We start from the raw sequence: 18,164 nt of genomic DNA, 5'->3' as shown, positions 1-18,164 counted from the left end.
TTGAAAAGTAATGAACCTTTTTCTAATTTGGTGCAGAAAAGTTCTAGTTAACTTTAGCTAAAATGTTGGTCTGGGCTGGAAGTTCACCAGTTCAAACTGGTCCCCCTCAGAGGGTCTTATCCCAACTTAGAGTGAATGTCTAGCAAGTTCGAGTTTGGGATGTCAGCTCCCCAGGCTCAGTTGCCTCCAAGTCAATATTGCGATGTGACTCTGTGTCTCTATTCTCGGCATGAAGAGCAGTGGTGGCAATGTTCTACCTTTGCACAATCCAGGATGCAGCCTCCAGCTACATGTGGCTACTGAGCCCTTGAAATACAGCTAGTGCAACCGAGCAGCTGCATTCACGGTTAAATAAAATGAAAGAGCCTCATGTAGCTAGTGGCTGCTGGACTGGGTGACGCAGTTATGGAGAATTCAGAACTGACTGAGTCTTCAAACTTTCAGGCCACTTTTCAGACTCCGCATGGGAATGGAAATGGGAGGCTGCCTAGGATCTAAGCAGAACACAGAGTTGGACAAGATAGGAAGACAATAGTCCAAGCCTGGACATATTCAGAGTAAATCCCAGTGTCCCCAGATGAACAGATAAGTGCCTGAAGTGTGTCTGGGCTCAGGGGTGCCTGGACTTACATGACGAGGCCACCATGCTGACAATGATGGATGTGGAGGTGCTGGAGCTCTGCACCAGGACTGTCACCAGCACCCCGATCATCAACCCCGCCACAGGGTTGGTCATAATGGAGTTGTTGCTGAAGAATTGGCCAGCCACCTTTCCTGAAAAACAAACCCATGGCCATGGGGGTTAGGTGGGTGCTGGGTTAACGGAAGTCTCCAGTCAAGGCCAGCTGGCTGTGGGTTGGGGAGCTCGGCCTCAGCCCCGCTGGTACCTAGGGCATCTGGCTTCCACAGGCTTCTCCCCAGTGCTGCTCTGATGCCATGTCTCTGCTTCTGTTCCCCACACACCCTTATTCCTCTTGTCCTTTCACCCTGCACCCTCCCATCCTTGAACCACTTCCATCAGCAAGCCCTTGTCTAGTCTCTCTGATCACAAGCCTGGCCTCAGCTCAGTACTTGGTTGGCTTGATGAGTGCCAGTGCATCTCCTGATGCCCTAATTCTAGTCTCTGGGATGTATTCCCAATTCAGAAGATGGCTCAATCCAAGCACATCTTCTCATTCTTCTCTATCTACCTCCCTAAACCCCAGCCCCTAGCTCCAGCCTGTACTGAATGCTGGAAGCATCATTTTTGAGAGTGTGCCTCTGAGACCATCAATCCATCCCCCAGTTCATTTTTTAAAAGAAGACTGAAGAGTGGAGAGTGGAACTGCTTGTCTGAGAGAGAGAGTGAGGCCCCTTATGGACCAGAGGGACCAAAAGCGGCATCCAGCAGGTCAGTCTGCCCCTCATTCTCCCCTAGTTCTCCCAGGTCACAAAGATGAGTTCTCAAGAAAGGCACCAATGACTGCAGAAATCCCTGGTCTTCTGTGTCACTGGATCTGAGTTGGAATCCCACTGTGCCAGTTACAAGGCTGTGAAGCCTAGTGCTTGCTGGGCAGGGAACTCCTCAGCCTCAGCCCATTCCTCTGTACATGGGAGGGACTCTGGGAAGGAATGTCTCAGACCACGCCTACACCCAGTAGGCATTCAGAAGGCTGGCTCTTGGCTGTCACTGCTGTGGCCCAGTGGGGATACACAGGTGACCGAGCACATGGTGACTTCTCTTCTGAGCCACACTCAGAACTGGGAGATGTTTAGGCAACTCCCTAAACATATTCCCTCACCATATGACCTCTGTCCTTCTCCTGGAAAGGCCAGCTTTGATTTTTGGTTGTTGCTTTAGCCTGGGAGAACACTTTTATCTACTAATCCCCTCGGGTGGAGAGGACTAAAGACAGTAGGGATCTCTCAGATAAGTCTTTAAGTCGAACAACTTCCTGTCCCGGATTCATGAGCAAACACAAGGAGCTGATAGTCTGGCCTTGGCTTTAGCCCTGACCCTGGCTTCTGCCACTTTAGCCAGCCAGTCATAAACCTTTTATAGGCCTTGGTTTTTCTCTTCTGTAAAATGGGGGCATTGTCTTGTGAAGGATGATCTGAAACCTAAAACACTCCAGGAGGATGCAGCAGGAGAGAGCTTGCTGACTTGTGACGTTCTGAGCCAAATTCCATGAGAACACCTCTCCCACCCCGGACCTTTCATCTCTCTTATCCATACCTCCAACCAGCTGGAAGGCGCTGCTGAGAACATCCAAGGAGCACACGAAGAAGTAGAGAAATACCAGGAGCATAATTAATTTCCCAATGCCTTGGAAGACACAGAAAATCTTCCCTTTGGTGTCTCTCTCTGGAGGAAGGGAAAAGGCACAAAGGCTATTAGTGTCTGAAACACTGAGATGTTTGACAGTGAGCTCAGAACTCCGCCACCTCTCATCCCAACCAGGAAGCCATAAGCTCTTAGGTACAGCAAGTCTGAGAGATGGGATGCATCCATGGTTGCAGTTTTCAAAGCAGTCACCACAGCAGTCCACTTAGTGACACCTGCTGTGCATGTCTCTAAAAGGATTTGCCTCTGGGAGGAGGGGTTCAGTGGATTCTGGGGCATACAAAGGCAAACCAGGCGCCATGCCCAGCTGAACGGCTGTCACTGATGAGTCGGTTAAGAGCACTTACCACCTGCTAGGTGTGGGGTCAGAGATAATGGGTCTCCCAAGCACCTTCAGAACAGCACAGAGTGTTTTCTACAAAGTGGGAGCAAGGTAGCAATCACAGCCACCACTTGGAGAGGGCCTGAGGCCCTCAGACATCCTACAATGCTACATCCTCGCTGCTCTTTTCTCCACTTGCTTTTCAGAAGGTTCTTGCCCCCTTCCCAGCCCCCTTCCCCCCTGCTGGCTGTCTGATCTGCAGACAGACCTCAGACCCTGCCTGGAAAAGAAAGGCAGCCTTTGCTTGCACCCCAGTTGTCCTGTCTGTATAGTCTGTTTCCAGTAAGTCTTTCCTGATGCCCTCATTTGGGGAGAGCCCCCCATCTCCAGGACTCTCTGAGAAGGGGCCTCATCTGTTTACTGCTGCATCCACCACACCTCCCACAGTACCTCAGACCTGGTCCAGCACAAAATGGATTATAAGGAGTAGCACAGGATCTGGCTTGGTTATAATCCCGGTGCTGGCACATTTGTTGAATGAATGAAAGAACAAAAGATCCCTCAGACATCACGGGATGCCTGACTCATGAGCCTCCAAGACTGACGAGTGGTATCCCTTATCTTGGACAATGGAGGGCAGAGGATGACACAAAGGAGGTGACACGGTGAAGACAGTGACCTCAACCCCTTGTCAACAGGCCACGCCTCCGGCCTGCCCCCCGGCCTCATTCTTACCTGACCACTTGATCCCCTTGTCCTTAAGCTCAGGCAGGTCCCAGGGGTCCTCCACCTCTGTGCGCTCCTCTATCAGTGCCACGGTGGAATAGGATGGCAGAAGTTCCATCTTGGTTGCAGGGGTCCCAGTGTCATCTGCCCAAACAAGCAGTGAAGGCCATGAGGAATGAGGAGCCAGGCCCGAGTCTCCCGAGGTCCTCCCAGGGGGCCAGCCCAGGGCTGAGGGCTGAAACTTACCTTTGTTGGTTTCCTTGTCTTTTGCAAGCGTGGTGGACTGCTGACCAGCGGTGCCTTCGATGTATTTATCAGAGTTAGGCTGGGCATTCTCCACTTCAGGCCAAGGAGCCATGGTCTGTGGATGGGAAAACAGAGCTTAAAGAAGCGGCCACTGAAAGGAGGAGCACTCAGTTTCCATGATAAGAAGAGTCAGTGGTCACAGAGGTGCGAGGGAGTTCTAATACTTCCTTAAGTGTGGACCCTGAAGCATCATATTTCTGTAGGCCTCTCTCAACCACTCACCCAGGCTGTCACTAAATCAGACCACTTTTTTTTTTAAGTTACTTTTAGGGGAGTCATTAGGTTTGTTTGTTTGTTTGTTTGTTTATTATTATTATTTTTTTAATGGAGGTACTGGGGATTGAAACTAGGACCACCTGCATGCTAAGCATGCGCTCTACCACTGAGCTATAACCTCCCCCATCAAACTACTTCTTACTGTTTTTTCCATTCTAGCCTCAAATCTATACATCAGATGAGTCTCTTTTGAATGCTCTAACTTCTGTCTTTGTCTTGATTCTCTCCTTTAATCGGAAAGGGAATGCAAACCCATTTATCTTCATCAACTCGTAGTATATATGCCAGGTTCTCACCATCCTCAAATAGGCTCCCCATCTGCTTTTTTTAAAATTTTGTTTTAATTGAAGTATAGTCAGTTTACAGTGTTGTGTCAATTTCTGGTGTACAGCATAATGTTTCAGTCATACATATACACATATATATTCCTTTTCATATTGTTTTCCAATATAGATTACTACAAGATACTGAATATAGTTTTCTGGGCTATACAGTATAACATGTTTCTCTATTTTATATACAGTAGTTAGTATCTGCAAATCTCGAACTCCCAATTTATCACTTCCCACTCCCTTCCCATCCCCTCCCCTCAACCCCCGTAACCATAACTTTGTTTTCTATGTCTGTCAACTGTGCCAAACCTCATCCTGCAGACTTAACATATATGTTTATGCCCATATACATTCTACCTGCCTTACCTACTACCTGATCTCCTGTGAGAAGTCTGACACATGAGATCTGGTTCAAATCCCACAAGTGCCACTTATCAGTGGGTGTGTGTTTAGGCAAATCCCTCTGAGCATAAAGCATTGTTTCCCCATCTATAAAATGGGGATAATTCCTCATGTTTTGCAGGGTTATGAGATTAATGGTTATGCCTAGAAAATGCCTGGAACTAAGCAGGCATTAAATAAATAGTAGCAATTCTATTGTACCTGGATTAACAACCCTTTGTTAGGACCACATTCCTCCCAGCCTTTGATAGGGACTTCCTTATAATCCATTTTTTCAACAAAGCCTTCCTTGGTTACATGGAGAGGAAATCTGGCTCTTCACATGCCTGAATGTCCACTACAAGCAGTTCTTGTCCTGATACACATCAGACAATGTAGCCCAAAGGATGGGAACAAACAATTCACAGAAGAGGACGTACAAGGGGCTAAAATGCTTATTACAAATTAAGAGTTCAGCCTCATTAGCGACCTAACATATGAAAGTTAAAACAGTGAGATATAAGGTTCAGCTATCAAATCAGAAAAAAAAAATTAAGTATAATACACCATGCTGGAGAGGATGCAGTGAAATGAGCGCTGCTGGGAGATTTGGAAAGCAGTTGGCAAAATGTCTAAAACACCCTACATGTTTCATGTATCTCTGACCCAGTAAATTTCACTTCTGGGAATTAAGAACCTAGGGACACTTTTTTTCTCAGAAAGTCAAAAATACCTGCCTTTGTCTGATCACCTCTTTGAAGAGGGTTTCCCAGAGCTGGGTCTATCTACCTGACTCCTTTCCAATTTTTCTTAAGTGGAAAAACTTCCTGACTACTAGAATGTAAGCTCGACCGAAAAAAGGGGGCTTTATCTTGCTCATCACTGCATTTTCAGAGTCCACAGCTCTGCCTGGGACATTGACAATGCCCAATAAATGTCGGTTGATGAATGAATGTGACGCAACCAAAAAAGGATGTTTGCTGCGCTGTCATTTACAGAGTTAAAAATTAACAGGGAAACGATTACATTAACTGCTTGCTGTATAGCCACGCAGCGTAATAGCATGCCATTAAAAAGGTTATGAAGAAGCAGCCAAACAAACAAACAAAACAGAAAAATGCTTAGGTCAATTGTGAATAAAAGGCACATTTTTGTCTTATTCACAGCATGATCCCAGTAAGGATCCAAAAATCTTCCATGGGGTTCAAAGTGGGTGGTGAGATTGTGTGTGGTTTTTCTTTTCTTTTATCTGAAATTGCCAAATGCTTTTAAGAGATGCAGCCCAACCTCCAAACCCACAAAGGTAAGATGGTTCAGGGACACCTGTACTGTCACTGTCACTCATATTGATAAAGCCAGGAGTACAAAGAAACAGATTTTGTGAGTCCCCAACATGAGAGGCTTTCACACACTTGATTAACCCAGGGAACTTTCTCAACCTTCCCCTACAACTGCAGAGCACAGCACACGCTCCCATGATCACAGGGAACACCCTGCCGTCGCTGGCTTGCAGGAAGGCACAGACTGGGTCCTTCATTTCAGCTTAATAAGCACCCAGCACAGGACCTGGCACACAACAGGCTTCATGTGCTTTGTGAGTAGGGTGCTAGGACCTGCAGAGCCAGCAAGAGCCAATATTTGAGCCAGGCTGTGCTCAAGCTCACAGCCGCCCATTCAGGGAGCTATTCTCTGATGATACAGATGAAGACTCAAACGGGGGCGAAGTGACTTGCCCAAGGTTCCACGTGGTGGAGCCTTGAGCCCAGGTTTGAATCCAAAGGCTTCTGCAGCTGTTTCCCTCCATTTCCTGTATGTAGGGTCAGGTTTATAACATTTTACAACTGCTAGGTTAGTAGGCAGCTTCAGCGAGTTAATTTCTGTACAGTAATCTCTTCTGTAAACTGGTTCTTGTGATTCATCTTACCATCCCTGTAAGGGGTTAGTGTTGTTCCCATTTTATAGATGAGAAAACCAAAGCACCCAGAGGGATGGAGTCACTTGGCCAGAATTCAGGGACAAAGTGAGGCTCCCATGGTCTCAAAGCATCGCCCACTCCAGGTATTTGTGCCAAAGCACCTGCATTTAAACCTCCTATCTGCACTGTTCATGGGCCATTTACAGCAGTCAGCACTTTGACTTCACCCTGACTTAAATCCAGCTCATTTCCCCATCACCCCAAACATTCCCCTCCGTAGAACTTTGTTATTTATGTGATTCCTGCTCTCATCTTCCCAGAATTTCCAAGTCATCTCTGTCGGCCCTCAAATCCAGCCAGCGCCAGGACCTACTACTGACTGTATCTGGGAGCATCTTGGTTCTGGTTTCTGGTTCCTGGGACCAGTGCAGCGGCCTGTTTAACTGATTTGGGCCCCAGTTTCTCTCTGCAAGTTAAAAAACTTTCCCAACTCACAGCTGTGATCGTGTGGGCTCATCTCTTTACTGCCCACTGGTCCCCAAATGATCTCTCCCTTTGGGTCACACCAGCCTAAAACTGGGACCCCGAGTCCTCTCCCCTGCTCTTGCCCAGGCAACCCCCACAACCTGGAAGACCCTCCTCCCATCTTCCTTAGGCTCACCCCAAGCCCTCCCCCGCCCTCCTCTGCCTAGGTTCCCCAGGCCTCTCTGGTCCTGCCCTGCGTGTCCTACCCAAGTGACTCACCTGGCACTCTATCACACCACCGCAATATCTTTTCATCGATTTCTGATAACAACTACCGTTGAATAAGTGCCAAAGAGGTGCTGTGCGGGTGCTAGACACGTTATTTCATCCAATCTTTATATAAGAAAGGGTCATGATCATCGCCATTTGCAAATGGGAAAACCCAGGCTCCAAGACATTTAAGCAAACCGTTCCAAGTCACCCAGTAGGTGAGTGACAGCCAGTTTTTAAACACAGCTCTACCTGTCAGTGAAGCTGGGGCCCTTAATCCTCAGTATCCTGGGCCATGACATGGATATATCTTCCTGGAGCACTGTTTGTACCCACATAATTGGGGCAAGGGAATGTTAAATATTGTGACTGGTAGGTGATTTGCATTTGATTAATCCTACAAAGGATTATTATGTGTTACGTTTCAAAAGTTCTCAGAACAGTGCCTGACATCTTGTAAACCTCGTGTGACTATCAGTGATCATACTAAAACAAGCATGGGCCTATTACAGTACAGAATGTAAGATGTATCTAAATTAAAAATTAAAAAAAGGAAATCAGACACAAAGACTGCTTTGAGCCTGCAACTGTTGCGGGTTTCTCAGCAGACCTTTAAGGATGTACAGATCTGGTCTCTGCTCTTGGAGGCATTCTGAAGGAAACTGGACACTGATCTTCTGTCACCTCTTATAATCTTAATTCTCCCTCGAGTTGTTCTCCTATCCCTCGCGCACGCTTATACTGCCTTCTCGACGAGAATGTAAGTTTTAGAGGGCAGAAACCCTGTTAGGCTTTTCTCCCAGTGCTCAGTGGTCAGCACACAGCGGGCACAGCACACTTGTGAATGGAGGAGTCAACATAGAGGGTTTGCTGAAGGAATGTTCTAGATCCACGTTGATCCTGACCAGGAAACAGATCCAGCCTGAATCTTACCGATGAGTGGTTGTTCCTCATCACTATGTGCAAGTTGGTTTGGCCAAGGTCTGTGGGAGAACTGTAACAAGAAACTGCAACCTGGATGTCACAGCGGCCCGACTTAGGAAACTGCCATCAGCAGTAAGGTGTAAGAAGGATGATTATCTGCCTATTATTTAAATTATGTTTTTGGTGACTAGATTTCTGACCAAATAGAATCATTTTCTTTCCAAGAATGAATAAAGTGTCTAGTGAATTCAGAAACAGACACTTCCATGGCCAAGTCATGTATAATACCGCATGCAGTGGAAGGAGCAGACACCCGTGTCCGCTGAACTGGACAGAAAAAATGGGATATTATCGCAAGGGATCCAACAAGCTGGAGTGCCTGCAGTAATTCCTCTGTGATGTCTGTGCTGGCTCCATTCCCTTCTAGGTCCTCATTTACTATTAACCAGCATCACCAAGAAGCAAAGGCGACTTTCCAATGAAAGTCTCCACTCTTCCTTCCTGGAAGTTTTGCTTCCCCTACTCCAAGTTCAGCCATCTGTCACAAGCCCAAATCCCCTTTACCAACACTTCCTTGATGAAGCAATCACCAGTTCAGCAGGCCCTCTGCATCCTCGGATTCAACCAACCGCAGATGGAAGATATCCAAGAAACAAAACATACTCCAGAAAGTTCCAAAAAGCAAAAGTTGAATTTGCAGGATACTAGCAACTATTTACACAGCATTTACATTCTACTTACAGCTATTTTACATAGCATTTTCACTGTATTAGGTATTATAAATTATCTAGAAATGATTTAAAGTATACGGGAAAATCGCATCAGTTATACAAATACTGTGCCATTTTATACAAAGGATTTGAGCATCTGTGGATTGTGGTACCCACGGGAGGTCCTGGAACCAATCCCCACAGACACCAAGGGACTGTACATCATTTTCTGGCACATTCATCTACTCCGCCATCACTCATTGGGCATTCACTGTGCTAGACACCTACAGGTAAGGAGAGGAGATGCAGATCTACACACCTAAGCCCCTTCCAGGAGCAGGCAGCCAGGAGTTATCTGACCCAGCCCAGAGCATTCTGAGGCCGCCAGTCCTCCCCAACCCTACAGCTCAAGATGCTTTTCTCAGGACCCAGGAAGCGGGGAAATGCAGGCCACTGGGCATGAACCACTGTGCTTGGCAGTGTGGCTGCAGAGTCCTGACTCCCTGGCCTCCCAGCCAGCAGAGCCTCCTGGGCAGGCTGACCCCACAAATCTGGTGTAAAGGAGGACTTGGAGCAAATGCCCCATGACTAGCCCTGAGACAAGGCAGCTGTTCAGGCTCCTCCAGGCCCCTGGTGCTGTCACCTCTGCTGATACCATAGTGCCTGGCACACAGCACCAGGAGAGAGAACCACACCGTGGGTGAGGGCTGGCCCTGAGGAGTCCTGCCACTCACTGTGTGTGCCCTGAGCCTCGCCAAGCCTCGGTTTCATCATCTCAAAAATGGGGACGATGCATCTCCCTCCCTGAGCTGTTGTAGGACTAATGGATGAAGGAGTCTAGGTGAGGCCCCAAGCAGAGCGCCTGGCAGTCAACACTCAGAACTTTGTGAAAAATTGCATCACAAACAATGAATAGCTAAACTCCACTTTGCCCCAGACCATAAGCTCTTCATCTCAGTGCTCAGCTGAGTGGACCTCAGCAGATATTTGTGCAACAAATGAATCTAAAGCACATAAGACAAAAGGATCTAATGTTTGTTTTGTGGTGGGGGAGGGTCCTATATAATTTGGGACCCCATTAAATCTTAAAATAAGGAAGTTCTTCTTTCCAGTTTATGAAGAAACTGAGGCATAGAGAAATTAAGAAAGAAAGTCTCACAGCTGCCCAGGGATGGAGTCAGGGTTTGAACCCAGCACTATTGGTTCCAAAGCTGAGGGAGGAGGTGGGGTCTTTCCATAGAAGTCTCAGCCCCTGGCTGAGACAGAGGAAGGAAGTTATCCTCTGGGCCCTGTTAAAGCAACAAGGCACCTATGGTCAGGCTCCGCGGGGGCTCCAAAGATGTCTGGGAGAGCTGGCTGGGCTCCTGCCTCTGCAGGGGTCACTCTTGCCTAAGTCATTCAGACAGTTAGAAATGCCAGCCAAGAATGCTCTTAGTAACAGCCTGCCCACAAAAGCTTCAGGCATACCAGAGACCTGGATTTGGCCTATGCCAAGCCTTTTAGGAGTCCCAGCTGAGCAGGGGAGATGACACTGAATGGGCCAGACAGAGGATGTAGCCAGAATCAGGCCACTACTCCCAGGGGTGTGACAGACACTGGCCTGTCTAGAACTCACTTCTCTTGGGAGGGGCTTTGGGGGCCAGAAGGGGTCCTTGGAGCCTGCGGGCCCCCTCCAAAGGCTCTCTCCCATCCCATTCCTTTGATTCAAGCTGTTCCCTCTCCCTACTTTCCCCCAAGGCCCACCCCCTAAGGCTAGCACTCTCTTATTACCACCAGCCAGAAGTAGACAAGGGTAAAGTCATCCCCCTTGGCAGTTTGGTACTAATACCCAGAAAAATGGGTTTTAATACTCAGGCACAAGATTAGTGGCTATGATCACACATCTGCTCCCTGGCTCCCCTCCCCCGCCCAAATCATCCCTCCAGTTGAGCTGGCTGTGTTGACAACTCTTTTAGCTCAACTTCCCGCATCCACATGTATACCCAATGCCAAGAGGAACTCTTGCAGGCCAAGGGGGAAAAAAAAAAACTGCTCTGCACTTCTCAGACCTGGGCAGCAGGGAAATGTAGGGCACCTGGCAGTCACCCAGCCCCTTCGCTCTGCATTGTTTGAGCCTCTCCAACCCCAACCAGTACCTGTTCTGGGGCCGCCTGTGCTCACAACAGTAGCAGCTCAAGGCCATCTGAAGAAGAGGGGAGAGGAGGAGGCACGGGGCAGCGTCCTGCTGAGAGACCTCAGCACGCACTCACTTTCCCACCAGAATCACAGAGAGGATGACCTCTGGAGCCCCAGCATGCAGGACAGTGTCTGCCAGCCAAATGCTTATTGAATGATCTGTGCCAGGCACTGCAGTAAGCCGCCCTGTTCACAAATTAACCTGTTTAATCTCACTCGCACTTGAGGTATTTCTATTTGCTTTAAGTATTTATACCTTAGTACCAATGCTATCCCCATTCGACAGAAAAGGAAACCAAGGCACACAGAAACTAACTGCTTCAAGTCACACTAAGCCTTCAGAGACGATTCAAATTCAGGTAGTCTACCTCCAAAGTTCTCAGTATGCTCAAGAATACTTTCTTTTACTTTGAAAGAATGATGAAGACTTCAAAAATTCCCAAGAGGGTGATGATAACTTTCTTTCAGCTTCCTTCAGCCTTTACAAAGCAAAATAATTCCCAGGAGACATGGTGGTGGTGGAGGGAGGCCTATGGAACTGCAGACAGAGAAGCAACTGGCTCAGTTTTACCTTGAATGGCTTTAGTTTAGAGTTTTGAAGATAGGCACTAATAGGATTTTTAAAAGACATTTACGCTATCGCTTTAAATGAGGACTCTATTGCCAAACCACACCCACCCTCACAGTGCACTTTCAATAAATCCTGTAATTACCTTATAACCATGTTAATAATTTTACATTATATTAGGGAGGTTAAAAAGGTTAATTTATAAAAACATCTTAAACATATTGCAATCTCTTTGTAGCCTTCTTTCTGCACTCTTTCGCATTTCTAAATTCACTGGTGGTGGATTAATTCATTGGGATGTCCTGACTACCCCCTGCTGATACTGCCTTTCTGTCCCCAGGGTGGAGGGAGGGGGAAGAGGGGAGGAAGGCAGGGTAGAAGGTGGCTAACGGTTAAAAATGTATTCCAAATCACTGATCCTGAGAAGCTGTTTTCTTCATTAAAGTGAATTCAGGCTATTCTTATGTCCGTTTTGTGTCTAACAGCAATAACCGAGACCGCCATTCTCCTACCACTGGGGACTTGGTTCAGTGAGATGGTTGAGTGATAGGGGGTGGATTTTAGAGGAGGCAGTTGAACACCCAAAAACCTTCACAAACCTGCCCTTCTAGCTACCAGTTCCCAAAGTTACAAAAATAGAGATCATTATCAGCTGGTTGGCTGGCAAGAGCGAGAAATTCAAACACAATCCATAACAATGGTCACTCCCAGGAGGCACAACTTTTTCAAGAATACCCAAAACAGAACAGGTCAGAGAATTCCAGCATAGTATGGGGGAAAGGAAAAAGTCAAACAGGGCTGGAGCAAGCAGAGCAAACACAAATTTCTTGGTGAACCTAAACAGGGAGGAAGAGGAAATTCTCAGTGATGAAATCAACAAGCCACCTCCATGAAATCAACAAGTTGACAAAGCTGCCTCTTCACTGAAGGAAAAGGAGAGACCCTTCACCTCAGTTCCAGTTAACCAGGGACTCTGAACACTGAATTAACTCTACTCCAAGTCCCTCCTCTTTATGGCCTGGTCTCCCCAGCACAACCACACCTGCACACATCTCCCCAGTCCACTGCCTGGTACCCTCTGACTTTTAAAACACTGAAAAATTATGGGCTCTGCTCTCCCAAGTCAACCTGAGGGGCAGACCCTTTGCTGATGCTGCCTCCCCTGTTGTGTCCAGCATATCCTGCAGATAAATAACCGTGCAAACAGGAACAGTAAGTAGCACGTGGAAGTCACACTGGGGAAGGCACTGCATCATAGGACAACCGTCCAAACCTGGAATTTCCAGCCCAGGAAAGACGGAGACCATTCTGTTCCGCTTCCTGTAAAGGGGGAAACTGAGGCCCAGGGGCTCACAGGAACCTGCCTCAGATCATACAGCTAGTTAGTGACCAAAAAGAGAGCCCAGACGTCCTGATCCCTATGTGGTAGGAATCCTAAAACATCCATAATTTAGAGTCCCGCAAGCGTGCCACTACAAATTGTGTAGTCATAGGAGTTGAAAAAATAGCAACAGCACTAACATTAAGAAGAAAAAAAGATCTGAAAATTTGGAGAAGGTTGATTATTATTTTTTTCTCTTCCACAGCCCAAAGCCAGCCAAGTTCCTTGAGGTCAGCGTTGAGGGAAATCTAAAAAAAAAATTAAGTAAATTATAAGTGAATTAGGGTGATTTCAAGAGCGAGAAAGGAGGAGGAAGCACCCTGGTCCCAGCGGCGGTACTCACCGGTGCTCCCTGCGCAGGTAATGGACCGGAGCAGGCACCCAGGTGGAGCGCACCACCAGGGTATATATAGTGAAGGTGTTGCGCAAAAAGGCCGGCGGCAGCTGCAGTCATCACGCCCCTCGCACATTCCAGGACCGCCTGCCGCCGCCGGGGCACTGCCTACCTGCCGGCTTAATGAGCCCATCGCGACCTCGGCCGCTGCGTGGAGGAAAGAAGCGGACGGGCTGCGAGGAGAAACCTCAGACGGTCCCCCGCGCCCAAAGGCGGCGGATGTCCCCGCGCACCGTCGGCCGGCGCCCCGCGCGCCCTGAGCCCCGGCTGCTTTGCCGCGCGCCCAACCCGCCCGGACGCGGCGTCGCCCGAGATCCCAGCCATGGCGGGCTAGCAGGGCTCCCTGTCCCCGGCTCTCTCCTCCCCAAGAATCTGAATCTCCGAGTTTAGCTTCTCTGAGGCTGAAGAGGTCAGAGACATTGAGACATAGATAGAAGCCAACTGGAAACTCAGGGACAAATCCTCCCAAAACAAAGCCAGGATTGTTTGGCCTTATCAGGCTCTGGGATGCTTTCTGCCCTCACGGCTTGGACTCAGCAGTCAGACACTTTGGTTAGCTGGAGCCCTGGGTCTGTGACAGGACAGAGCTAGATTAGCCAGGCTGAGAAAGGCGAGGGGGGCTACTCTCACCATGAGAACGTCCCTCCTGCCGGTCCTGGCTTTGGCAAACCGTGGCCCTTATTTCACCTGCTCTGCCCTATATTCTCCGTGTTGCCACACATGTGTCTCCCTCCAACCTGGCTTCAAGAAGACGAGTGGGAGGCTTAACGTAACAGCAACCCAGCTATATTCAGGTCAAAGATTTTCTCCAGTGCCCACACGACACCTTCCCTGGGGTAAGAGCAGCCCCGTTTCTAGCTGGGCTAGAGGGGTTAGCAGGCAGGACGTGGGATTACTCAGAATTTGCTGAGCTGGGGTCTCATTCCAATACCCAGGCCCTTTCCCTCTGCCAAACCGTCCTGGTTTTATAGCTAAGGGAAGGCAGCCTTAGTGTGTTTACTAGTTGCCCAGTTATCCACAACTGAGTGGATGTGCTTCTTTGAAACTAGGTTGGTTTCACTCCAAAACCAAGCGTTCTCCCCAACCTCAGGGGGAAGAAGCCAAGAGTGCTGCTTCCAGGAACCCACAGAGTCAGGTTCACCTTGGGGCTGAGAAGTCAGTGGTTCTTCACACTAACTCTGAGGTCAAACTGCCTGAGACTGGTTTCCTGTTCTGCCCCTTGCTTTTTCCTGCCTTCATTTGCTCCTGTGTAAAATGGGTGTAATGGTCCTTATGTGGTAGAGTAAAATGAACTAAAATACTTATAGCCCATAGAGCAGCACTTGGCACGTGATGAGTCCTCAGTACATGTTAACAGTTATAGTTTCACTGGGAACCTCTGGTGTTAGGAGAAGGGGAGTGGGAAGCTTTGATTAGACTCATCGGGAACCTCGGGACTCTGAGGTCATTACTCCACAGCCTCGAATGCTGGTCACATCAGTCCAAGGGCTGAGAGATTGCTTGGAGAGTGGGCACTAGAAATCAAATTGGGCTGGGTGGTTTCTATTAGAGGAATAATGACTTTGCCTGTAGGTGCTGGACTTAAAAGTCAGTCCTTGGAGACAGTGAACAGCCAGCACCTTTCCACGGAGAGACTTCTAAAGCAGAGTCGGCCGGGGATAGGCACGCAACTGCGCGTGCTCATTGAGCTCAGCTCCGCCTCCAGCCCTGGTCAGGCGGCCCGCAGACATGGCTCAGGGCTTCCCAGGGCAGGCCGTAACTGGACATTCATCCTGACCCGCCTCCCCCCAGTAACTGTGGCCTTTATATCTAACTGTGTTCACATTGCTTTCATGTCACTCCCAACAAGGAGCTGACAGATTGAAATGTCAAAAATTTAGGACGAGAAATGAGGTCTCAGGTCCTCCTTTTATGTTCCAGTTGGAAAAGAAAAACACTGATTCAATCAAACAGCTTTTGGGATTGTAGGTTTAGGGTACTTGCACCACCTGTGGAGAAAGGGCAAATGGTGTGTGTGTGCAACTCTAGGATCTGTCCCTCTAGGGGAACATATTTTCCTATCTTCATCCCATCTCTGATACAGACACTAGCACCATTTAGCATTTCAAAGTACAGCCTATGTTTACACACAAACTTCTAAAATACTTTCATTCTAAAGTACTTTTTTGCCTGTGAGGTAGAATTGACTGGATTAGATGCTATTATTAATGTGGATCTGAGGCCCACCTGCCCAAAGCTACAAAACTATGAGCTAATACAGGTCACATCCCTGGCTGAGTTCCTGGGCCAGATGTATTTCAGAATTTAGAAATTTACATTTTTAGAAAGCAAGATGCAGACACTCCAATGGGACCTGGACAGCACCCTGTAATCAAACTCCTTGATATTTTTTCTGTAAAAATGTATAAATACTGGTACTAAGTGGAATAAATTTAATTTTAGACATCAGGTTAGGGCACTAAATGAGTTTTTAAACTGCAGATTAGCGATCGTGACTACTTTTTTTTTTTTTTTGCCCAGGGCCAAATACTTTACATTCATTTATAATATTCTACACATTATATATACATGTGTTCTATTTAACTATACTTTTATTATCAACACTTTGAAACATGCAGAAAAGTGGAAATATTTTTACACTGAACACCTATACACATACTACCTAGATTTTGTAATAAACATTTTACTATATACTTGCTTTTATTACATATCTATCAATTCTTCCTTTAATCCATTATTTTTGCTTTATTTCAGAGTTGTGTAGGCATGAGTTCACTTTAGTCATAAATACTTCAGCATACACATTGTTAACCAGAGTTCAATATTTGTTTCTGGGTGATTTTCTAGGTAAAATTTATATAAATAACATGAAAATTGTAAAAGTAGCATTTGATATACTTTGATAAATATGTATGCTTGTGAAACTCAAACTCTTATCAAAATATAGAGTATTTCTGTCACCCTAAGAAATCCCCGAATGCTTCTTCCCAGTAAATTTAAATTTGCACTCCCCCAAAGGTAAGACTCTTAAAATTGTTTTCTTCCAGAGATTAATCTTTCCTATTCTCAATTTCCATATAAAGGGAACCGTATGGTACGTGCGCTCTTGGGAAAGACTTGGTTCATTCAGCCTAATGCGGTGTGTATCAGTAGACATTTTACCTTTTTAACTGAGATATAATTGACATATAAAATTATAATTGAGATACAATTGACATATAGCATTATAGTTTCAGGTGTACAACGTAATGATTCAATATTGGCATACATTACAAAATGATCACTACAATAAGTCTAGTTAACATCCATCTCCATACATAGTTACAAAAAATTCTTTCTTGTGATGAGGACTTTAAAGGTCCTTTACTGAGTGCTTACTGTGTGCAAGTACTGTTGTAAATATTTTACATATATGAAGTCATTAATCCTTACAATACTATGAGCTAGATATATAGGCCAGGAAATGGGGCCCCAGAGAAGTTAGACAACTTACCCCAATGTTACAGGACAGGTAGGAGGCAGAGTTAAGCTCTTAACCCAGTTTGCAGTTTGTAATTTCAACCATATAATCAGCAAAATTTTTTGTTACTTCCTTACCTCCTTTTCCTTTTAGGCATATTTGGTTGCCCCAAGAACTTGTATGATGAGAGGGATGAAATAGAACAGAGAACCAGAAACACATATGAACACTTGCTTTACAACCAGATCACTGTGGAGCAGGAGGGGTAAAGAAAATCTGCAATAAATGGAAATCCAAAGGGGCTCATATGAAACTTCACTCTCCACCTAACACCCTACACACAAAAGAATGCATCTACAGGTAAAAAGCAAAACACTAGGACTGCTAGAAGACAGTATAGATAAATATTCCTGAACTCAGAGTAGGGAAAGTCTTCCTCAGTAGGATATAGAATGCAAAAACCATAAAGACAAAGACACTTTTAAGAGAGTGAAAAAGCCAACCAGAGTGAAGAGAGAGATCTGGAACACATGTAAGTGACTAAGAGCTTATTCCAGAATATGTAAAGGATGTCTGTACATTGAGAAAAAAGAATCCAGTTGAAAAATGGTCAAGAGACCAAGAGCAGACGCTTCCCAAGGGAGGGTAGTTAATAAACACATTAAAAGCTGTTTTTTGAATCACAGTTAAGGGGAATGTAAGTTAAACCACAATGAGATTTAAACCCAGTGTCTATACGTCCACTCCCAGGCCTCTGCCCAAGAAAAGTGTGCACATTTGTTCACCAAAGAGAATTCATAAAACTGTCCACAGCATCACAGTTCACAAAAGGGCTTAGAAGTCCATTTCCATTAGTAGAATGGAATAACAGTGAAACACTCATACAGTGAAATTCTATTATAAAATTGCCATTTTTGTCATCAAAAGGTATCAAATAATATGCATCAATGAAAATGGATGATTTATTTATTGTTACATGCGTAAGTCCATCTCACAAACATAATGTTAAGTTAAAGAAGCCAAACATAAAGGTTCATACTGTTCGATTTCATTTTATAAAATTCCCAAACTAGCCAAAACTAAATGTTAGTGTTCAAGAATGCATGCTTAAGTGGTAAAACTCTGAAGAAAAGAAGGAAGGACTATAGACGTCAGAGCATAGAGGTCACTTTGGTGGGAAAGAGGGAGTAAGACTGAGGGAACATGAGGGAATTTCTGAGCTGGTGACAGTCTTCT

General features: G+C 46.3%; 1 protein-coding gene across 6 annotated transcripts in view; it reads right to left on the bottom strand.

The window, feature by feature from the left end:
- Positions 1-18,164, bottom strand: part of SLC34A2 (solute carrier family 34 member 2) — a 187,640-nt gene that overhangs the window by 11,660 nt on the left and 157,816 nt on the right. For 3 of the 6 annotated variants that reach the window (XM_032495200.1, XM_032495190.1, XM_032495215.1), the window contains 4 exons: positions 3,618-3,732; positions 3,381-3,515; positions 2,216-2,344; positions 631-774 (listed from right to left, as the gene is read on the bottom strand). In XM_032495200.1, coding sequence (XP_032351091.1) covers positions 631-774; positions 2,216-2,344; positions 3,381-3,515; positions 3,618-3,732 — 523 coding nt within the window. Of the gene's footprint in view, positions 1-630; positions 775-2,215; positions 2,345-3,380; positions 3,516-3,617; positions 3,733-11,085; positions 11,198-13,214; positions 13,323-13,417; positions 13,826-18,164 lie in introns of those variants that run through there. The other 3 variants (XM_032495178.1, XM_006188228.3, XM_032495207.1) reach the window with 3 other exon arrangements.

This window comes from Camelus ferus, chromosome 2 (genome assembly GCF_009834535.1).
Source record: "Camelus ferus isolate YT-003-E chromosome 2, BCGSAC_Cfer_1.0, whole genome shotgun sequence".
NCBI lineage: Eukaryota > Metazoa > Chordata > Mammalia > Artiodactyla > Camelidae > Camelus > Camelus ferus.
The sequence above is the reverse complement of the archived record's forward strand: the minus strand, read 5'-3'. Positions and strand labels throughout refer to the sequence as shown.